Source organism: Malus domestica, chromosome 15 (assembly GCF_042453785.1).
Source record: "Malus domestica chromosome 15, GDT2T_hap1".
Classification (NCBI taxonomy): Eukaryota; Viridiplantae; Streptophyta; class Magnoliopsida; order Rosales; family Rosaceae; genus Malus; species Malus domestica.
Genome location: NC_091675.1, coordinates 31,755,868 through 31,770,956, shown reverse-complemented (window position 1 = coordinate 31,770,956; position 15,089 = coordinate 31,755,868). Strand labels below are relative to the sequence as shown.

The 15,089-nt window shown below is 33.4% G+C and overlaps 1 protein-coding gene across 1 annotated transcript; it reads left to right on the top strand.

Annotated features, from left to right (window-relative positions):
• The first annotated feature begins 7,507 nt into the window (after positions 1-7,507).
• Positions 7,508-13,218, top strand: LOC103432185 (ATP-dependent 6-phosphofructokinase 5, chloroplastic-like). Its single transcript, XM_029094471.2, has 13 exons — positions 7,508-8,034; positions 8,120-8,210; positions 8,540-8,613; positions 9,262-9,373; positions 10,254-10,349; positions 10,508-10,609; positions 10,719-10,793; positions 11,236-11,376; positions 11,471-11,587; positions 11,676-11,780; positions 12,040-12,120; positions 12,436-12,564; positions 12,706-13,218. The coding sequence occupies exons 1-13, from the start codon at positions 7,739-7,741 to the stop codon at positions 12,871-12,873; spliced, it is 1,587 nt and encodes a 528-aa protein (XP_028950304.2). The 5' UTR covers positions 7,508-7,738; the 3' UTR covers positions 12,874-13,218.
• The last annotated feature ends 1,871 nt before the right edge of the window (positions 13,219-15,089 follow it).

The window sequence follows — 15,089 nt, the reverse complement described above, 5'->3', positions numbered from 1 at the left end:
GAACAAGAACAAATAAAGGCAATTAGAAATTTAGAACAATTACAAATTTGTGATTTATTGTATATAGTTGAGTATACAACATATTTCTTTAAATATTTAGGAAGAACATGTAGAATTAGTGATATTAATTTATTAGATACTTATATGACAAAAATAGAAGGACCAATATGAGAAAAGATTTGGATTGAATGACAAAAGCATCCAAAGAAAAATGATATTGCAATAGGACCTAGAATTCAACATGTATATGATATACTTAGAAAAGAGTGTAGTCAAATAAAAGTTAAGAAGCAAATTAGGAAGCAATTTTATATGAGCTGTAAAAATATAGATTTACCACAACAGTATGGTTGCCATAAAAAAAAATAAGCATAAGAAAATATACAAAAAGAAATATAAGTCATATAAACCATACAAACAACATAAGAATTTCAACATAAGACATTCAAGAACATATAAGAAGAGAAAATATATTCCAAAACAATTTAGGAAAAGAAGTGGCAGACCTTGGATTAGAAAATATAAAACACCAAAACATAAGAGTAGTTGTAAATGTTATTCATGTGGAGAAGTTGGACATATTAAACCTAAATGTCCAAAATTAGGAAAACAGTCGAGAGATAAAATACATTTGATAGAGTTGTTTAAATTAGAAGAGGATGAGGATATATAGTCAATATATAATTTAGATGATTTAAGTGATAATGAGAGTATTTATATATAGAGAGCATTAACATGATAGATTCAAACTCGAAAGATTCAAGTAGCACAAATAGTGATTTAGAAGAGTATATGTGTGCATTCATAGAAGAACAACACAAAGAAGAATATAAATACATTAATTTAGGTTGGCTAGAAAAATGTCATAAGTATAGTAAATTAGTTGTAAATAAATACTATAATACATATCCAATATTATGTGAAAAGTGTTATAGTAATAGGTTATTAGAAGTTAATTTAGCAGAATCACAAGAAAGTACTGAAATATTAGGAAATATTGTTTAAAGTATAGAAAAGCCAAAAATAGTTCTTTAATTACCATAAATTGTAAAATAAAATTAGCAAAAGAATATAAGATACAAACAACAGTTATGATAGATACAGAGAGTACAAAGAGTGTCATAAGAGAATAGTTAGTACCAGAAAAATATAAACAAAAATTAGCAAAACCTATGAGAATAACACAATTTGATGAGAGACTAGTTTACTTAACACATTGCATTAATAATGAGTCTATTAAAGTAGAAAAACAACAATTTAATTTACCATTAACATTTGTTTCACCAGTAGGATCATACCCATTCATTCTAGGTTTAAATTTTTTGAAAAGTTTACAAGGTTTTTTTATTTATGGATCCTAGCATAACAATTTTCAAAAAAGGTATTACAATAACTGACCAAAGTAATACTGTAGAAGCATACAAAAGCATAAGTATAGAAGAGTCTAGTGACCAAGAAAGTTTATCGTTTAGAAAACTCAAAAGAAATTGATGAGCATAATAACATTGAAGAGTTTAATGAAGAAATATTTGAACATGAATATCCGATTTTAGAATAAGGAACCCGTATAAAAATATTACAGTTAAATAGACCAAAGAGTTTAGAAGAATTATTATAATTAGCAGAACAAACTAGAATTCTAGGAGAAGACCCACAATTACATTGGAATAAAAATAAAATACTAACAAAATTAGATATAATTAATCCGGATTTAACCATTAAGACAGCAGATATGCCTTGTAGTTTAATAGATAAACAGGAGTTTGAGCAGCAAATAAAAGAGCTGTTAAATTTAAAAGTAATTAGACCCTTCAAGTGTAGACATAGATCATCAACATTTATAGTGGGAAAACATTCAGAACTAAAGAGAGGTAAGACTAGAATATTTTATAATTACAAGAGATTAAATGATAATACATATGAAGATAGTTATAAGTTACCAAATAAAGATGAGCTTATAAATAAAATTCAAGAGAGTAAATATTTTAGTAAATTTGATTGTAAATCAGGATTTTGGCAAATAAATTTAGTAAAAGAATCAATTAAGTGGACAGCTTTTACTTGTCCAAAAAGACGTTGTGAGTGGCTTGTTATGCCATTTGAACTTAAAAATGCTCCATTGATCTTTCAAAGAAAGATGGACCAAATTTTTAAGAAGTATGATAATTTTTGTAGTATTTATGTAGATGATATTTTAGTACATAGTAAAAATAGAAATGAGCATAGGAAGCACTTAGAGATAGTTTTACAAGAATTTATCAATAATGGAATTGTGATTAGCTAAAATAAAATAGCATTTGAAAAGCAAGATATAGAATTTCTAAAAATGTATATCAAGTCAGGTACAATACAATTACAAGATCATATAGCTAAAAAGGTTTTAGAATTTCCAGATAAGTTAGAAGATAAAAAACAGTTACAAACATTTTTAGGATTGTTAAATTATGCAATAAATTTTATCCTTGATTTAGGAAGAAAAATAGCAGTATTACATAGTAAAACTAGCAAAACAGGACAAAAATATTTTAATAGTGAATATATTAAATTAGTTCAAAATATAAAGGAATAAATTACTCAACTTAAGCCATTAACATTACCATTAGATGATAGTTACAAAATAGTTGAAACAGATATTTTATCACTAGGATGGGCATGTATACTATACCAGAAAAAATATAAGGAGTCACCAAAGTCTGACGAACAAGTTTGTAGATATTCATTAGGAAAATTTAGTGATGTACAGTCAAGATTACCATCAACAGACTTAAAAATTTTAAGAATAATTAACTTACTTGAGGCATTTTCTTTATTTTTACATAATGAAGTATTTACGATTAGAACAAATTGTTAAAATATAGTTTCTCATTATAACAAGATACATGCTAATAAACAGACAGTCGAAGATAGGTTAATTTTGTTGATTCAATTACAGGAAATAGTTTTAAACCAATTTTTTTAACATATAAAAGGTAATGTCAATACATTAGCTGATATGTTATCAAGATTAATGTGTTGAACATGAATGTAATATCGTGGACCATCATCCTTAAATACCACAAGACCACAAGGTAAAAGAGCACACTTCAATAGCATAATGATGTACCATGAACCTCCAACATTCAATGGATTTCAAAATAATATAAGCAGACCAGCATCACCACCAGTACCTACTTTCAACTTTAAAGGCAATATTGTTGAAGGAATCAGAAATCCAACCTTGAGATATAGGCCAAGAGTATCAGGACTCTCTGATAGGTAACAGGTTCTCTTAGATAATTTTTAGATATCCAAATCAAACAGCCAAACATAAGGCTAGGTCATAAAAAATTAATTAGAGCCTTAGAACAAGAGTTTGATAGTTTTAATTTTAATTTCCATCAAAGCCAGCAACATATTCATTCTCTTGAGCACAACCTTTAAGTCATCTCTAGGGATCATGAGTCATTACTTAGTAAGTTTACCAAAATGAACCAAGAGCTTCAATCTCTTAGAATGCAGCAGAAGACAAGTGACACCCTGAAAAGAGAATTGAAAATATGTTTAGAAACTAATAAGCATAAGAATAAAGGAAAATAGGTTATTGAACCCATAGAATAAGAGGCTTGTGAGCTCATAGAAATGATTAAGATTGAGCTCTTAGATGAAGACATTAAAATGAGCAACATCAAAATAATGAGCAACATCAGTATTTGAGTGATAAAGAAAAAAAAGAAAGTTATGAAAGTTTTCTTAGGAATATATCTTTAGACTTAATAATAGATGATATCCTATTAGAAGAAATTTTAAAAGCAAAATTAAGGATAATGCCACCAGATATGCAAAATGAAATCATGAGCAGAGCATCACAGTCCATGAAAGAGTTACAATTACAATTACAATGTGCTTTGTATCAGTCCATCTTTGATCCAAAACCGGAGATGGATATTATTACAAAGATGTATCCACCATATTTTTGTGATAGTAGATAGAATAGTATTTGTAAACCAGATGTTAGCATAATTGTGACCAAGATTAATATGAGAGATTTTAGACCATGACATTTTAGTTATAAGCATCAATAAAAATATAACTTGGTAGAAGTTACCTCGGCCTTACTATTAGAGTTTAGCTATCTTAATAAAATATTCATTAAAGATATTTCCCAACTAGAATTATTTCCTGAAAAACTTATGAAAGTAGCAGAAGATTATCTAGACAAGTGGAAAGAAATTTGCATAAGTTTTATTAGTAGCCCTCCAGATTGATATGTACATATGCATAAGGAGAAAACTAGATACATAGCCATGATTAATGAAGAATCCTTTAGACTATCCCTTATCTCATATCTCTCCACACAGGTGGACTCCTTCATACAAAAGTATTCTAAACTTTTGAAGGATCCAAATGTTTACCTTAGATGAGTTTGAAGATTTTAGGAATGATGTGGTATTAGTAGCAGAAGAAGAAGAAATGCATATTTACAACAAGTCAAAAACCTGTCATCAGCCATACTGGAAGCCTCAAAATTTCAAAAGAGAAACAGAAGATATTTATTACAAGGTGAAAGAAGATAGAGAAAGAGATGCAGAGCTAGTAGAAGGCGATGAACAGTACTGGAATAATTTGACAGAAGAAAAATTGCATAACATTGACAATATGATGAAAGCATAAAGAGCTGACAACAAATTAGTATAAGTTGAATAGTTTCATGTAAAATAATGTATTTCCAAACAGAAATGTCAACATCATTGTGGACCCTGTTGTAATAATAAAATAATGGCATAAGAGTAAATAAAAAAAAGAGCTTTATCCATTATGAATTTTTTCATACACAAAATGTCATTTTGATTAAGAATGAATAGTGTCAGGCCCATTTCGTTAAAATTTCAAAAAAAAAGAAGCAAGTGGATAGAGGACTTAGAGCAACTCCAGCATGGGAGTTTGCTCGGGGGACAGGCTAGGAAAAAGGGCCTGAGAGCCCGGCCTACACACTCCAGCGTGGGGAGCTTGAGGGACAGTGGAGACCCGAACACCAGGCTTGTGAGGAATTGCCAGCTTGCGAGCCCGAAGTGGATCTGATGCAGGGCTGACGTCATCGAGGCGTCAACCCAATTGTTTATTTTTTTCTGTCAGGTGCGTGCACCTCACCAGCGCGTGGGGGCGCGTCACCCAACACGGTTTCAGCGCCTGGGGCCCACAGCGCAGTTTCAAAAAGTTACCATTGGAAAGCCACGTGGTTTCCCATGGTTCGTTGGATCTCAACAGCTATATAATGTGGACCGTCCGATTTGCAACGGTAAAAAAAATAAAAAAATCTTATTTAATATCAACCGTTGGATCTGAGATCAACGGTTGATATTATTCTCCTTTATAAATAAAAAAATAGTTTTAAAATTAAGAAAAGTTACCGTTGTGCCACATGGCACAATCTGGAGTGTTGGAATTCAAATTTTTTTTTAAACCCAACAACAGAGATTAATTTGTTGAATAAAAAAAATTAAAAATTGTAAAAAATCCGGAAAAAAATTTAAAAAAAATTTAAAAAAAAATGTTTTTACTTTTCTATAAACATCATCTACCTTATCCGAAATCCATCACCAATAATTGTCTTTTTTCGGATTATGACATGTGGCGTAAAGAGAACGATTAAAAATCTTATTTGAAATTACAAATAAAATTATTTTATATTATTTTATAACTTTTTAGATAATGACACGTGATGCAACGAGAACGATTAAAAATCTTATCCGAAATTACAAATAAACTTATTTTGTATTATTTTATAAATAAATAAAAACTAATATTTTATTGCCTATTGTCATGGCTATTAAAATGTAACGGTATAAATACAAAAGATAATTACTGTCCATTAAGAACAAATACTATTCATTAAGTGGATAACGCCTGAAGAGTTCCCACTCCGGAATTGCTCTTAAAGGTTGCAGTACGGGAGGGATGAGGCGTCTGCGAGAAAATAGACTCTGTTTGGACTTTGGCGTGCAAATTAAGAAAAAAAGTGAGATCCTAGTTTTATAAAGTTATATAATTTGTACGGAATTGATGGGTTGGGATTATAGGCATGTTAGCCTTGTGGGTCTACTCCCATTTATATATATATATATATATATTTTTTTTTTTTGTTTTTTTTTAATAGATTTTTATATGATATTTTTATATAATATTATTTTATATTACTACATTCAATATAAAATTGTTTTGGAGGCCCTTAAATTTTGGTGCCCGTGCAAAGGAACTTCTGACACTCCCCAAAAGCCAGCACAGTATTCATTATGTTTGAGTAATGAAATGATTGGAGCTGAGCATTATTTGTTAATCCTAAGTTTGACATGGATGATTGTGAGCAAAGAATTTTGGTTTTGTTTTGGTAGTTGGTTCATGTTTCTTGGGAAGTTATAATTCATTTTTATGCTTATAAATTGAATTGTGTTTTGATTAAGCAATTGGTTGAATTGTTATTGTATTATTTACTGAGTTTGAGTAATGTGAAAGCCAGCAGAATTTGTTATTAACTGAAGCTTAACATTATTGTTGTTAAGTTTGGCCAAATAAGTGGTAGCGAATAATTTTGGTTTGCTCTATAGGTTCACATTGTTATGTATACAAATTGGAAATAGTAATCATGAACCGATTCTATGTTATGTATAGTAGCGGAGATTTTTAGTTTTATGTTTTGAAATGTATGGAAGGCTTGTATGTGATAGAGAACTCTTGTTATAAGACTTGAGCAATCACTTTTATTATAATTTGAAGATTGTGTATCTAACTTGTTCATACTCAAGTTGAAGAATGTTAGAATATGAGTATGATAGCGAGAGTTGGACCCGGTCACTGTGTTTCAAATTAGTATGAAATATTCTTATTAAAGAGTTATAAAGTTGTTTTAATTAGTTTCGGATTGAAACTTTAAATGAATCTTGATACATAGCAATCATAGTTGGATTGGAATTGTGTGTCAATTTCTTACACTGATTTTAATAGGGAAATCAGGATTGTTTCAATATAAATAGTGATCATTGCTCTCACAAAAAAACTCGCCCACTATTAAACTTAGCGTAATGCTAAAGAGACTAATTTGTAAACAAATTTTGCAAACTAAATAATGTGTCATCAATAGGAATGAGCACATTAATTAACGCAAGTAACAATTTAATAATCAACATTTAGTTTACAAATTTTTGTTTACAAATTTAGTCTTCCTAACATGATCCTTAAACTTAAACCCATTGTAAGTCGAGCATATAATTTTAGAAGAGGAAAATTTTAATATTGAAGTTAGCTACGACTTCATCTTTTTTGGTTTCTAAATAAAAAATGCTACTTACCATTTTTCATACCATATTTGTACTACCTTTCTAAATTTTAATAGAGGTGAGACCGATATTTATTGGTCGTTTCAACACTATTAAAAAAAATGATACAAATATAATACAAAAAATATGATAAGTGTAATGTTACATGTAAATCCTAAAAAGGAAAAATATCAAAAAAGAAAACAAAAAAGTCGGCTTTTCGCAAACGTTGAAAAAAGAAGTGAAGATGGCGGAGGGAGTTAGGTGACCAAGGCCCCGCTCCCTCTCTGCTTCCTGCTAATTAGTCAGCTCGTACGGCCCTCCCTTGTCGCTTTCGATTTTCCCTCTTTAATTTATTTCACTCTCTGTCTCTCTGCAAATCTTCCAAACACTCGCATTGATCGAAGAAGCAAACTCGGAACTTCACTGCCCCTCAACATCTCCGTTTCATGGGCACTCTCTCGCACGCGATGGCCCCGCCGGGACTCGCCGTCCACCACCGCGCTTCTCACCGATTCTCTCCGCCGTCTCTGAGACTACTGACTACTTCCGGGGGAGTTGCCAAGAACAGCAGCCGCATCTTCGCCCAGAGCAAGAGCCAGAGCCGGCAGCAGATCGATTTCAGCGATCCTGACTGGAAGTCCAAGTTCCAGAGGGATTTCGAGAAGCGGTTCAACATCCCCCACATCACTGATGTTTTCCCTGACTCCGTTCCCATTCCTTCCACCTTCTGCTTAAGGATGAGGTCACTTTTTTCTTCATTTTTTTGTTTGATTTTATTTTTGAATTTTAGTTGGGAGGCCCTGAAATTGGTTGATATTATGTTGCAGGACTCCGGTGATCGAAGACTTTGCAGGTGGGTACCCGTCGGACGAAGAGTGGCACGGGTACATAAATAATAATGACCGGGTACTCCTTAAGGTAAACAAAGCATCCCCATTTTCTAATTTCTTTCAACTGTTGTAAAGTTATATTGTAATTTGAATTTGTTGAATCACTATGGAGCACTATACAGTGTACCGCTCGGTGTTAGTCATTCTATTCAGTTAATGACTAAATGGTTGACTCTTAATCTTGAGAAGTTGTGGGAAACTTGTTTATTTGCACCTTCACTTGGTTATGAGATTACTCGTTTTGGTTTTTGTTACTTGGATTGAACCCAGTTGAATGGTAATGGTATGTATGACTCCCATGCCAAAATCTCTAAAGACTGCTCTTTGTGTGTGTGTTTTTTTGTTCAATATGTACAGACTATATACTACTCATCGCATACGTCTGCTGGTGCTGAATGCATTGATCCTAATTGTACTTGGGTGGAGCAATGGTAAATATTTCTCTCAACTTTCTTTTGTTGTTTGTGTATTTCCCCATGTGAAGTGCTGAGTGTGAATAAGTTGAAGATGCTTTTAACCATACAGATTTTTAGAGAGGTCATATCTTTGCCTTGATGTTTTCCAATGAGAAATGAAAAACAGAGAGTTTCTGTGAGTTCTGGTTGTGAATGGGAGACTGCTAGGTCAATGTTTCTAATGGTTTATGTCCCTGCAAGGCCATTTTGACAGGGATTGGTAGTCCTGTTGCAGGGTGAAAGCTCAAAAGGACGTTTGGTGAGTGAGCCATGGACTGGTGGCTTCCTCATTCATGTTGCTCTTTTCAATATGTAGGATTTTGAAGAAATGGACTTCATCTTTTTCGAATTACCATGTTTCTTTAAGTTAACCTAGTGTAGTACTTCTCTTTTTCTTTAGCTGATACTATAGTCATCATTTTTACTCTTTATGTAAATTCAGAATGGAGCGTAAACGCTTCCATCCATATTTTTCAAAATTTTCTGCATTTAGGCTGTTATAGGTCTTAAAAAATTGCAACTTATATACAACTTATATATTTGCTTGCTTAGCATAGGTGATTCCAGTTTTTTTTTAATTTGAAAACTTCAATATATACTGAATATGATACTGAAAGTTTCCAGGGTTCATCGTGCTGGGCCTCGGGAAAAAATATATTTTAAACCAGAAGCAGTGAAAGCAGCAATTGTAACATGTGGAGGGCTCTGCCCTGGTCTTAATGACGTCATCAGACAGGTTATTATCACCACAAATAATTTTAATTTTATAGTTTTTCTTGTAGTTTTTATCAGCACTGGCCTTGGAAGTATTATTTGGTAAAATTAGTATATTTAATAATTCATGATGTGGAAGAATCTGTAATATAAACTTCTGATAAAACACTGTTTTCCATTTTCACGTACTGATATAGAAGTATACGACAAACTAGGCGATTTAGGATTACAGATGGTATAAATTTTGGTTATAAGAACTTTAGAGAAGTGAGGAGAAGAGAGAGGAGAAAAGTATAGATGGAGCAGTCAATGCGTAAGGGCTTTCAAAGATACTTAATTGTCATTCACCAAAATATCTACAAGCTACAGAGAACCTCAAAAGATTCATAGCAGTACTAAAAGACATATTAAAGAGTAAAAGACTCTTGAAAACTTAGAACAGATTTAGTCAGAGACCCATTCATACTTTACCTTGACGTTAACTATTAGTTTGACCTTTTGACTAACTCTTATGACATTCACAAATGGATCACTTTTATATTACCAAAGTGGACGGACTCTTAATTGCCATGGAATTCTATCGCTGTACGGTCAACATAATATAACACTTAACAAGTACTACATTTGCACTCAAAAACAAAACATTAAAATGCAAACAAACAAACGTGCGATAGGCAGCCCTTCCAATCTGAGTACTTCTGGGTTTTTTCTAGATATATATTGTAGACTTTGAACTTTTCATTCTTTTAGTATGATGTTTTTGGTCAGTCAAGTATTTTTTTGTTACTTACCAACTACATGATTGGAGCTTACATCGTTCTTTCCTAATCGTTTTCCTTTTCAGCTCCAAACCTTCATACTTAAATCTTCTGTATTTAACATCAATCGTATACATTCTTCAGATTGTCATCACACTTGAAATATATGGTGTCAAACAGATTGTGGGAATTCCTTATGGTTACCGTGGATTTTCTGACAAAGAATTAGCTGAAATGCCAGTAAGTTCTTGTTTTTGTCTTGCAAGTAGCTGTCATATATGAATTCAACAATCTTCTCTTGCAGCCTTTCTATGCTTTAAGATACATATATGTTTCCTCTATTTGGAGAACACGTTTATGTTGTAGACTAATATGTTGAAACCGGATTTGATTCTCAGCTATCAAGGAAAGTGGTTCAAAATGTTCATCTTTCTGGTGGAAGCTTGTTAGGAGTTTCACGTGGAGGTCCCAGCGTTAGTGACATTGTGGACAGTTTGGAGGTGATTGCTTGAAAAGCTTATTTTCGGAAGTTGGTAATATTGAAGCAGAAGCATCATGATTCCCCTATAATTCATTGTCATGATCTATGTATTTGCGTGTTGATATCAGGAAAGAGGAATCAACATGCTTTTTGTTTTGGGTGGAAATGGCACACATGCTGGAGCCGATGCAATACACAATGAGGTTGGTTAGCTTGAGGATCTGTACTAATGGTACATTATGTCATGTTGAATCTGGTATTTATTCATTATTAAAAATGAATTTCCTAACATTGCCCTCCTAGGAGTTGCATAAGATTTTGTTCTTTCGATTTTAGTACAATGCCATCTCTTACATGACAATGACCAAAGAAAATAATGAGGAAAACTTTTGAGCAGGAATGAGTGCACTATGCTATAGTTTGGGATAGTCTGTCTGTTTATTACTATTAAAATGTGTTAGCCAGTTCTGGTAGAGGCTGAGAAATGGTGTACTGGACATATATTCTGGGAGTATTTTCATAGGGAATCTCATTTGTGACAATCTTATAGTCTTTGCAAGTCGTGAATGCTTGGTTTTATCATTTTCCTTAATTTTTGTAGGTTCTAATTGTTTTTGTTTTGTTTTGTTCCTATTTTGCTTTTAGTGCCGTAAAAGACAGTTAAGAATGGCTGTAGTTGGTGTGCCGAAAACCATAGACAATGATATTTTGCTGATGGACAAAACTTTTGGTTTTGATACGGCTGTTGAAGAAGCTCAACGGGCAATAAATTCAGCATACATCGAGGTAGGAGTTGTGATATTTTTCTGTCATGCGTGGGTTTATGTTTCTGCTAGGGTTCTACATGATAAGCTTATCTTTCTCCTCAATCTTGTAATAGGCACATAGTGCTTACCATGGTGTTGGAATTGTTAAATTGATGGGTCGTAGCAGTGGGTTCATAGCAATGCATGCATCCCTGGCTAGTGGACAAATTGACATATGTTTGATACCTGAGGTACTTCAACTGCCTCCGTGCTAGTAATTATGCTATTTTCATTTATTTTCGAGCTTCCACTGATGGTAGTGATATATGCACATCCAAGGTTCCTTTTCAAATACATGGCCCTCATGGTATTTTGCACCATCTGAAATACCTAATTCAAACAAAGGGATCAGCTGTGGTCTGCGTAGCAGAGGGAGCAGGGCAGGTGAGTCGGAATCATTATTTCAAGTCGTATTTTATCTTGTAGGTTATTGCATATATAACTTATCATGTTAAGAAAAAAGCTACATTTTTTTTTCTTTTGGTTATAAAAAATTTGTGTATTTAACCTATTAAGGATAATGATCATTTCTTCTCTGGATTTCATGTCTAAATCTTTTTTTTTTTTCCAATTTTTATCTGGTTGATGTTTTTCTTGAGTACATGGTGAGATTGTTGACTTCTGTTTGGTTCTTTTTGTTCAGAATTTAATACAGAAAACCAATGCTACTGATGCATCTGGAAATATGGTATTTGGAGATATTGGCGTGCATATTCAGCAAGAGGTTGGTGATTGTGTTTTAATGCAATAATGATTTCCATTGCATTTGAGAACTCAATTTTAGACTCGTAGCATACTATCATTGGTTTTTTTTTTTTTTTTTTACCTCAAATATGAAAAACCTATACGGGTATAGAGGACTACTTGACGGACGAAAGTAGGATCAAGACTCGGAACAGAGTCATAATAATTGACCATTTTTGTTTCTTTTCATAAGAAATATCTGATATTCTGATTATCCAATTCCACTGATTTAATTGTTTTGTTCGTAATTTGATGAAACATTTTTGGTGACTATAACCATCTATTCTTCTGCCAGACAAAAAAGCATTTTAAAGAGGCTGGTGTTCCCGTTGACGTGAAGTATATAGACCCCACATACATGATCCGTGCATGTCGTGCAAATGCATCAGATGGAATTCTCTGCGCTGTGCTAGGACAAAATGCTGTGAGTCTCTTCCTCCATCTCTCTTTCTCAAACACCCACATCTACACGCCCATACACACGTAAATATATTTGCACAAGACCATTTATTTCCTACTGTATCTCTTCTGAAGTACATTCGATATGTGTGCATGGCTACGACAGGTTCATGGTGCATTTGCTGGATACAGTGGAATCACAGTTGGCACTTGCAACACTCATTATGTATACCTTCCAATTCCAGAGGTCATTTCTCATCCCAGGCTGGTGGATCCTAACAGCCGAATGTGGCATCGTTGCTTGACTTCCACAGGCCAGCCAGATTTTATCTAGCTACGTAGGCCTCATCAGCCTCAGTTTTGAGAAATCTAAGTTTCGAAGAGTAAGTTATAAGAAACAAGAAATAACCAGCCTCAGAAGGAATCTGGTTTTGCTCGCGCATGCTGTAGATGAAATAATACAAAACGATGATGACATACCCTCCGCTAAATGTCAAGTGTATAGCGTAACAGCTTCAGAGTCCTCTTCGTCGTTTTGAACATTAAAACTCGCCAAGTAATTGGTGCTTGGTCCATAATGTACATCATTTGTTGTATACTAGAATCCGAATGAGGTTACTGATAAAATGAACCAGACCAAGCGTACTGGATTCAAATATTAAAACTTAGGATGCCTATATTTACAGTTCTTCAATTTAATTTAGTTGATCGGATGTGGTGGGACTTCTACCAAATACTGATATTTTCTCAGATAAAAGGCATTTTCTGTATGGATGGAAAACCATCTCGGCTATTTGCAAAAGCAGCAGTGCACATTCAACATACTTCTATGGTTGAATGTCGAGTGACTCAAATGTAACATGGATACTTTCATACATGCGGCGACGCCATTATTTTTGGCCAAAATTTAAAAGGTGCTTATAGTTTTCACAAAAGTTTTGATGTACTTCTAAATTCTAACGAGTGTTTCTGGGAAAAACGAATGAGCAGAAGTGCTTGCAACAAAAGCATTGCACAAACAACTTTTACAATGTAGAATTATGCTTTAATGTTTGTTGAGGCTGCATTGCGCATGACAGCCAAATTAAATATACTCTTTCAGCAAGATATACTAGTTAATTATAATTAGTTTCTTGGTTTTGACTGGTCAAAAAATGTGCCTCAGCTCCTCTACAACTGTGCAATTTCAACATAAGCTTATTGTTTGATTTTGATTGGCTATTAACAAATGATTGTGAAATGACTCGTTTAGATCAAAAGCCATCTCCTACGTGCCAAAAAAATTGGAGTAAAAAATCATATTTGATTTTAAATTTGATACAATCGCTCTTCAGTGCATTGAAAAATATTTTAGTTATATATGATTTTAAGGTTAAATATTAAATTATATTTGATTGAGGTTTAACTTCAAAGTTAGAGTGAGATCCTATTGAATTACACAAAAAATTATTATTATTTCAAAATTTGTTGGCCAATTTCAAGTATTTAGTGTCATCATTCAATCGTAAACTTGTTGGAATTGTGCATTAAAAGCCAGTTTTATAATTTTTTATTTTTTTTAAATCAAGTATGATATTCATTTCATAAGAGAAGAACGTACAAACAACGGAAATGGGTGCTAACAATGGGCCTCAATAAAAATCTTCCCAGAAAATAACCCGAATGAAGGGAAAAAGAGTGTCCTGAACCAACAAAATTAAGAACCCGAATGAAGGGAAAAAGAGTGTCCTGCACCAACAAAATTAAGAATTCAAATTATCCTCCAAAACAAAATCAGAAATTACATTGGGAGGTTCCTCAAACCAAGAAACTGACCGTGCCAAAGTTAAACTACGTCGAGCTAGCCGATGAGCCACTGTATTGGCATCTCTTCGCACAAAACTGACCTTCCATTGCTGAAAAGGTTCTAAGAGCCTACGTATATCAGTCAATACATGCCCAAAAGATCCATGATTAACATCCAAATTATTCTGAATGGCAGCTATCACCATCAGCGCATCACCCCCCCCCCCCCAATATCACTTTGACACTTTGTGCATCTGCCATTGTTGAACAAACAGCGCAGCTTCACGAGCTGCTGCAATTTCAGCCAGCATAGCCAAGGAAATCCCATCAAGTTTTAATGCCGTGGCAGCAACAAAGTCCCCAGCCGCATCCCTAATAACTATTCCGACTCTTCCCACCGCTCCCTGTGCCTCCCACGCACCATCAAAATTGCACTTAATCCACCCTTCCTCCGGCTTCCTCCATTTCTGTACTTCGGCATTCTTAGACTTCGGTTGCACCTCGTTCCACTTCTTAAATTCCAGCAACTCATGCAACAACTTCATATTAATTAATTAATAATAGGGCAAGTATTATTTCTTCATGAGTTTTGGCTTTATATTAGAGAGATAATATACTATGAATGAGTTTGTAGGATTCAAGATATGTAAGTAATGTCCTAAATGAGCCTAGGGCAGGGAGACTTGCATTCCAAAGTCACTTAGTCCTTAAACAAAGTTCCTGGCCATTTGAAAAGTCAACTGGATAATGACTATTCGGTAAGTC

Coding starts and splice junctions, on each gene's coding strand:
- LOC103432185 (XM_029094471.2), top strand. CDS start 7,739: ATGGGCACTCTCTCGCACGCGATGGCCCCGCCGGGACTCGCCGTCCAC. Junction 8,035..8,119: donor ACCTTCTGCTTAAGGATGAG/GTCACTTTTTTC, acceptor ATTATGTTGCAG/GACTCCGGTGATCGAAGACT. Junction 10,794..11,235: donor CCGATGCAATACACAATGAG/GTTGGTTAGCTT, acceptor TTTTGCTTTTAG/TGCCGTAAAAGACAGTTAAG.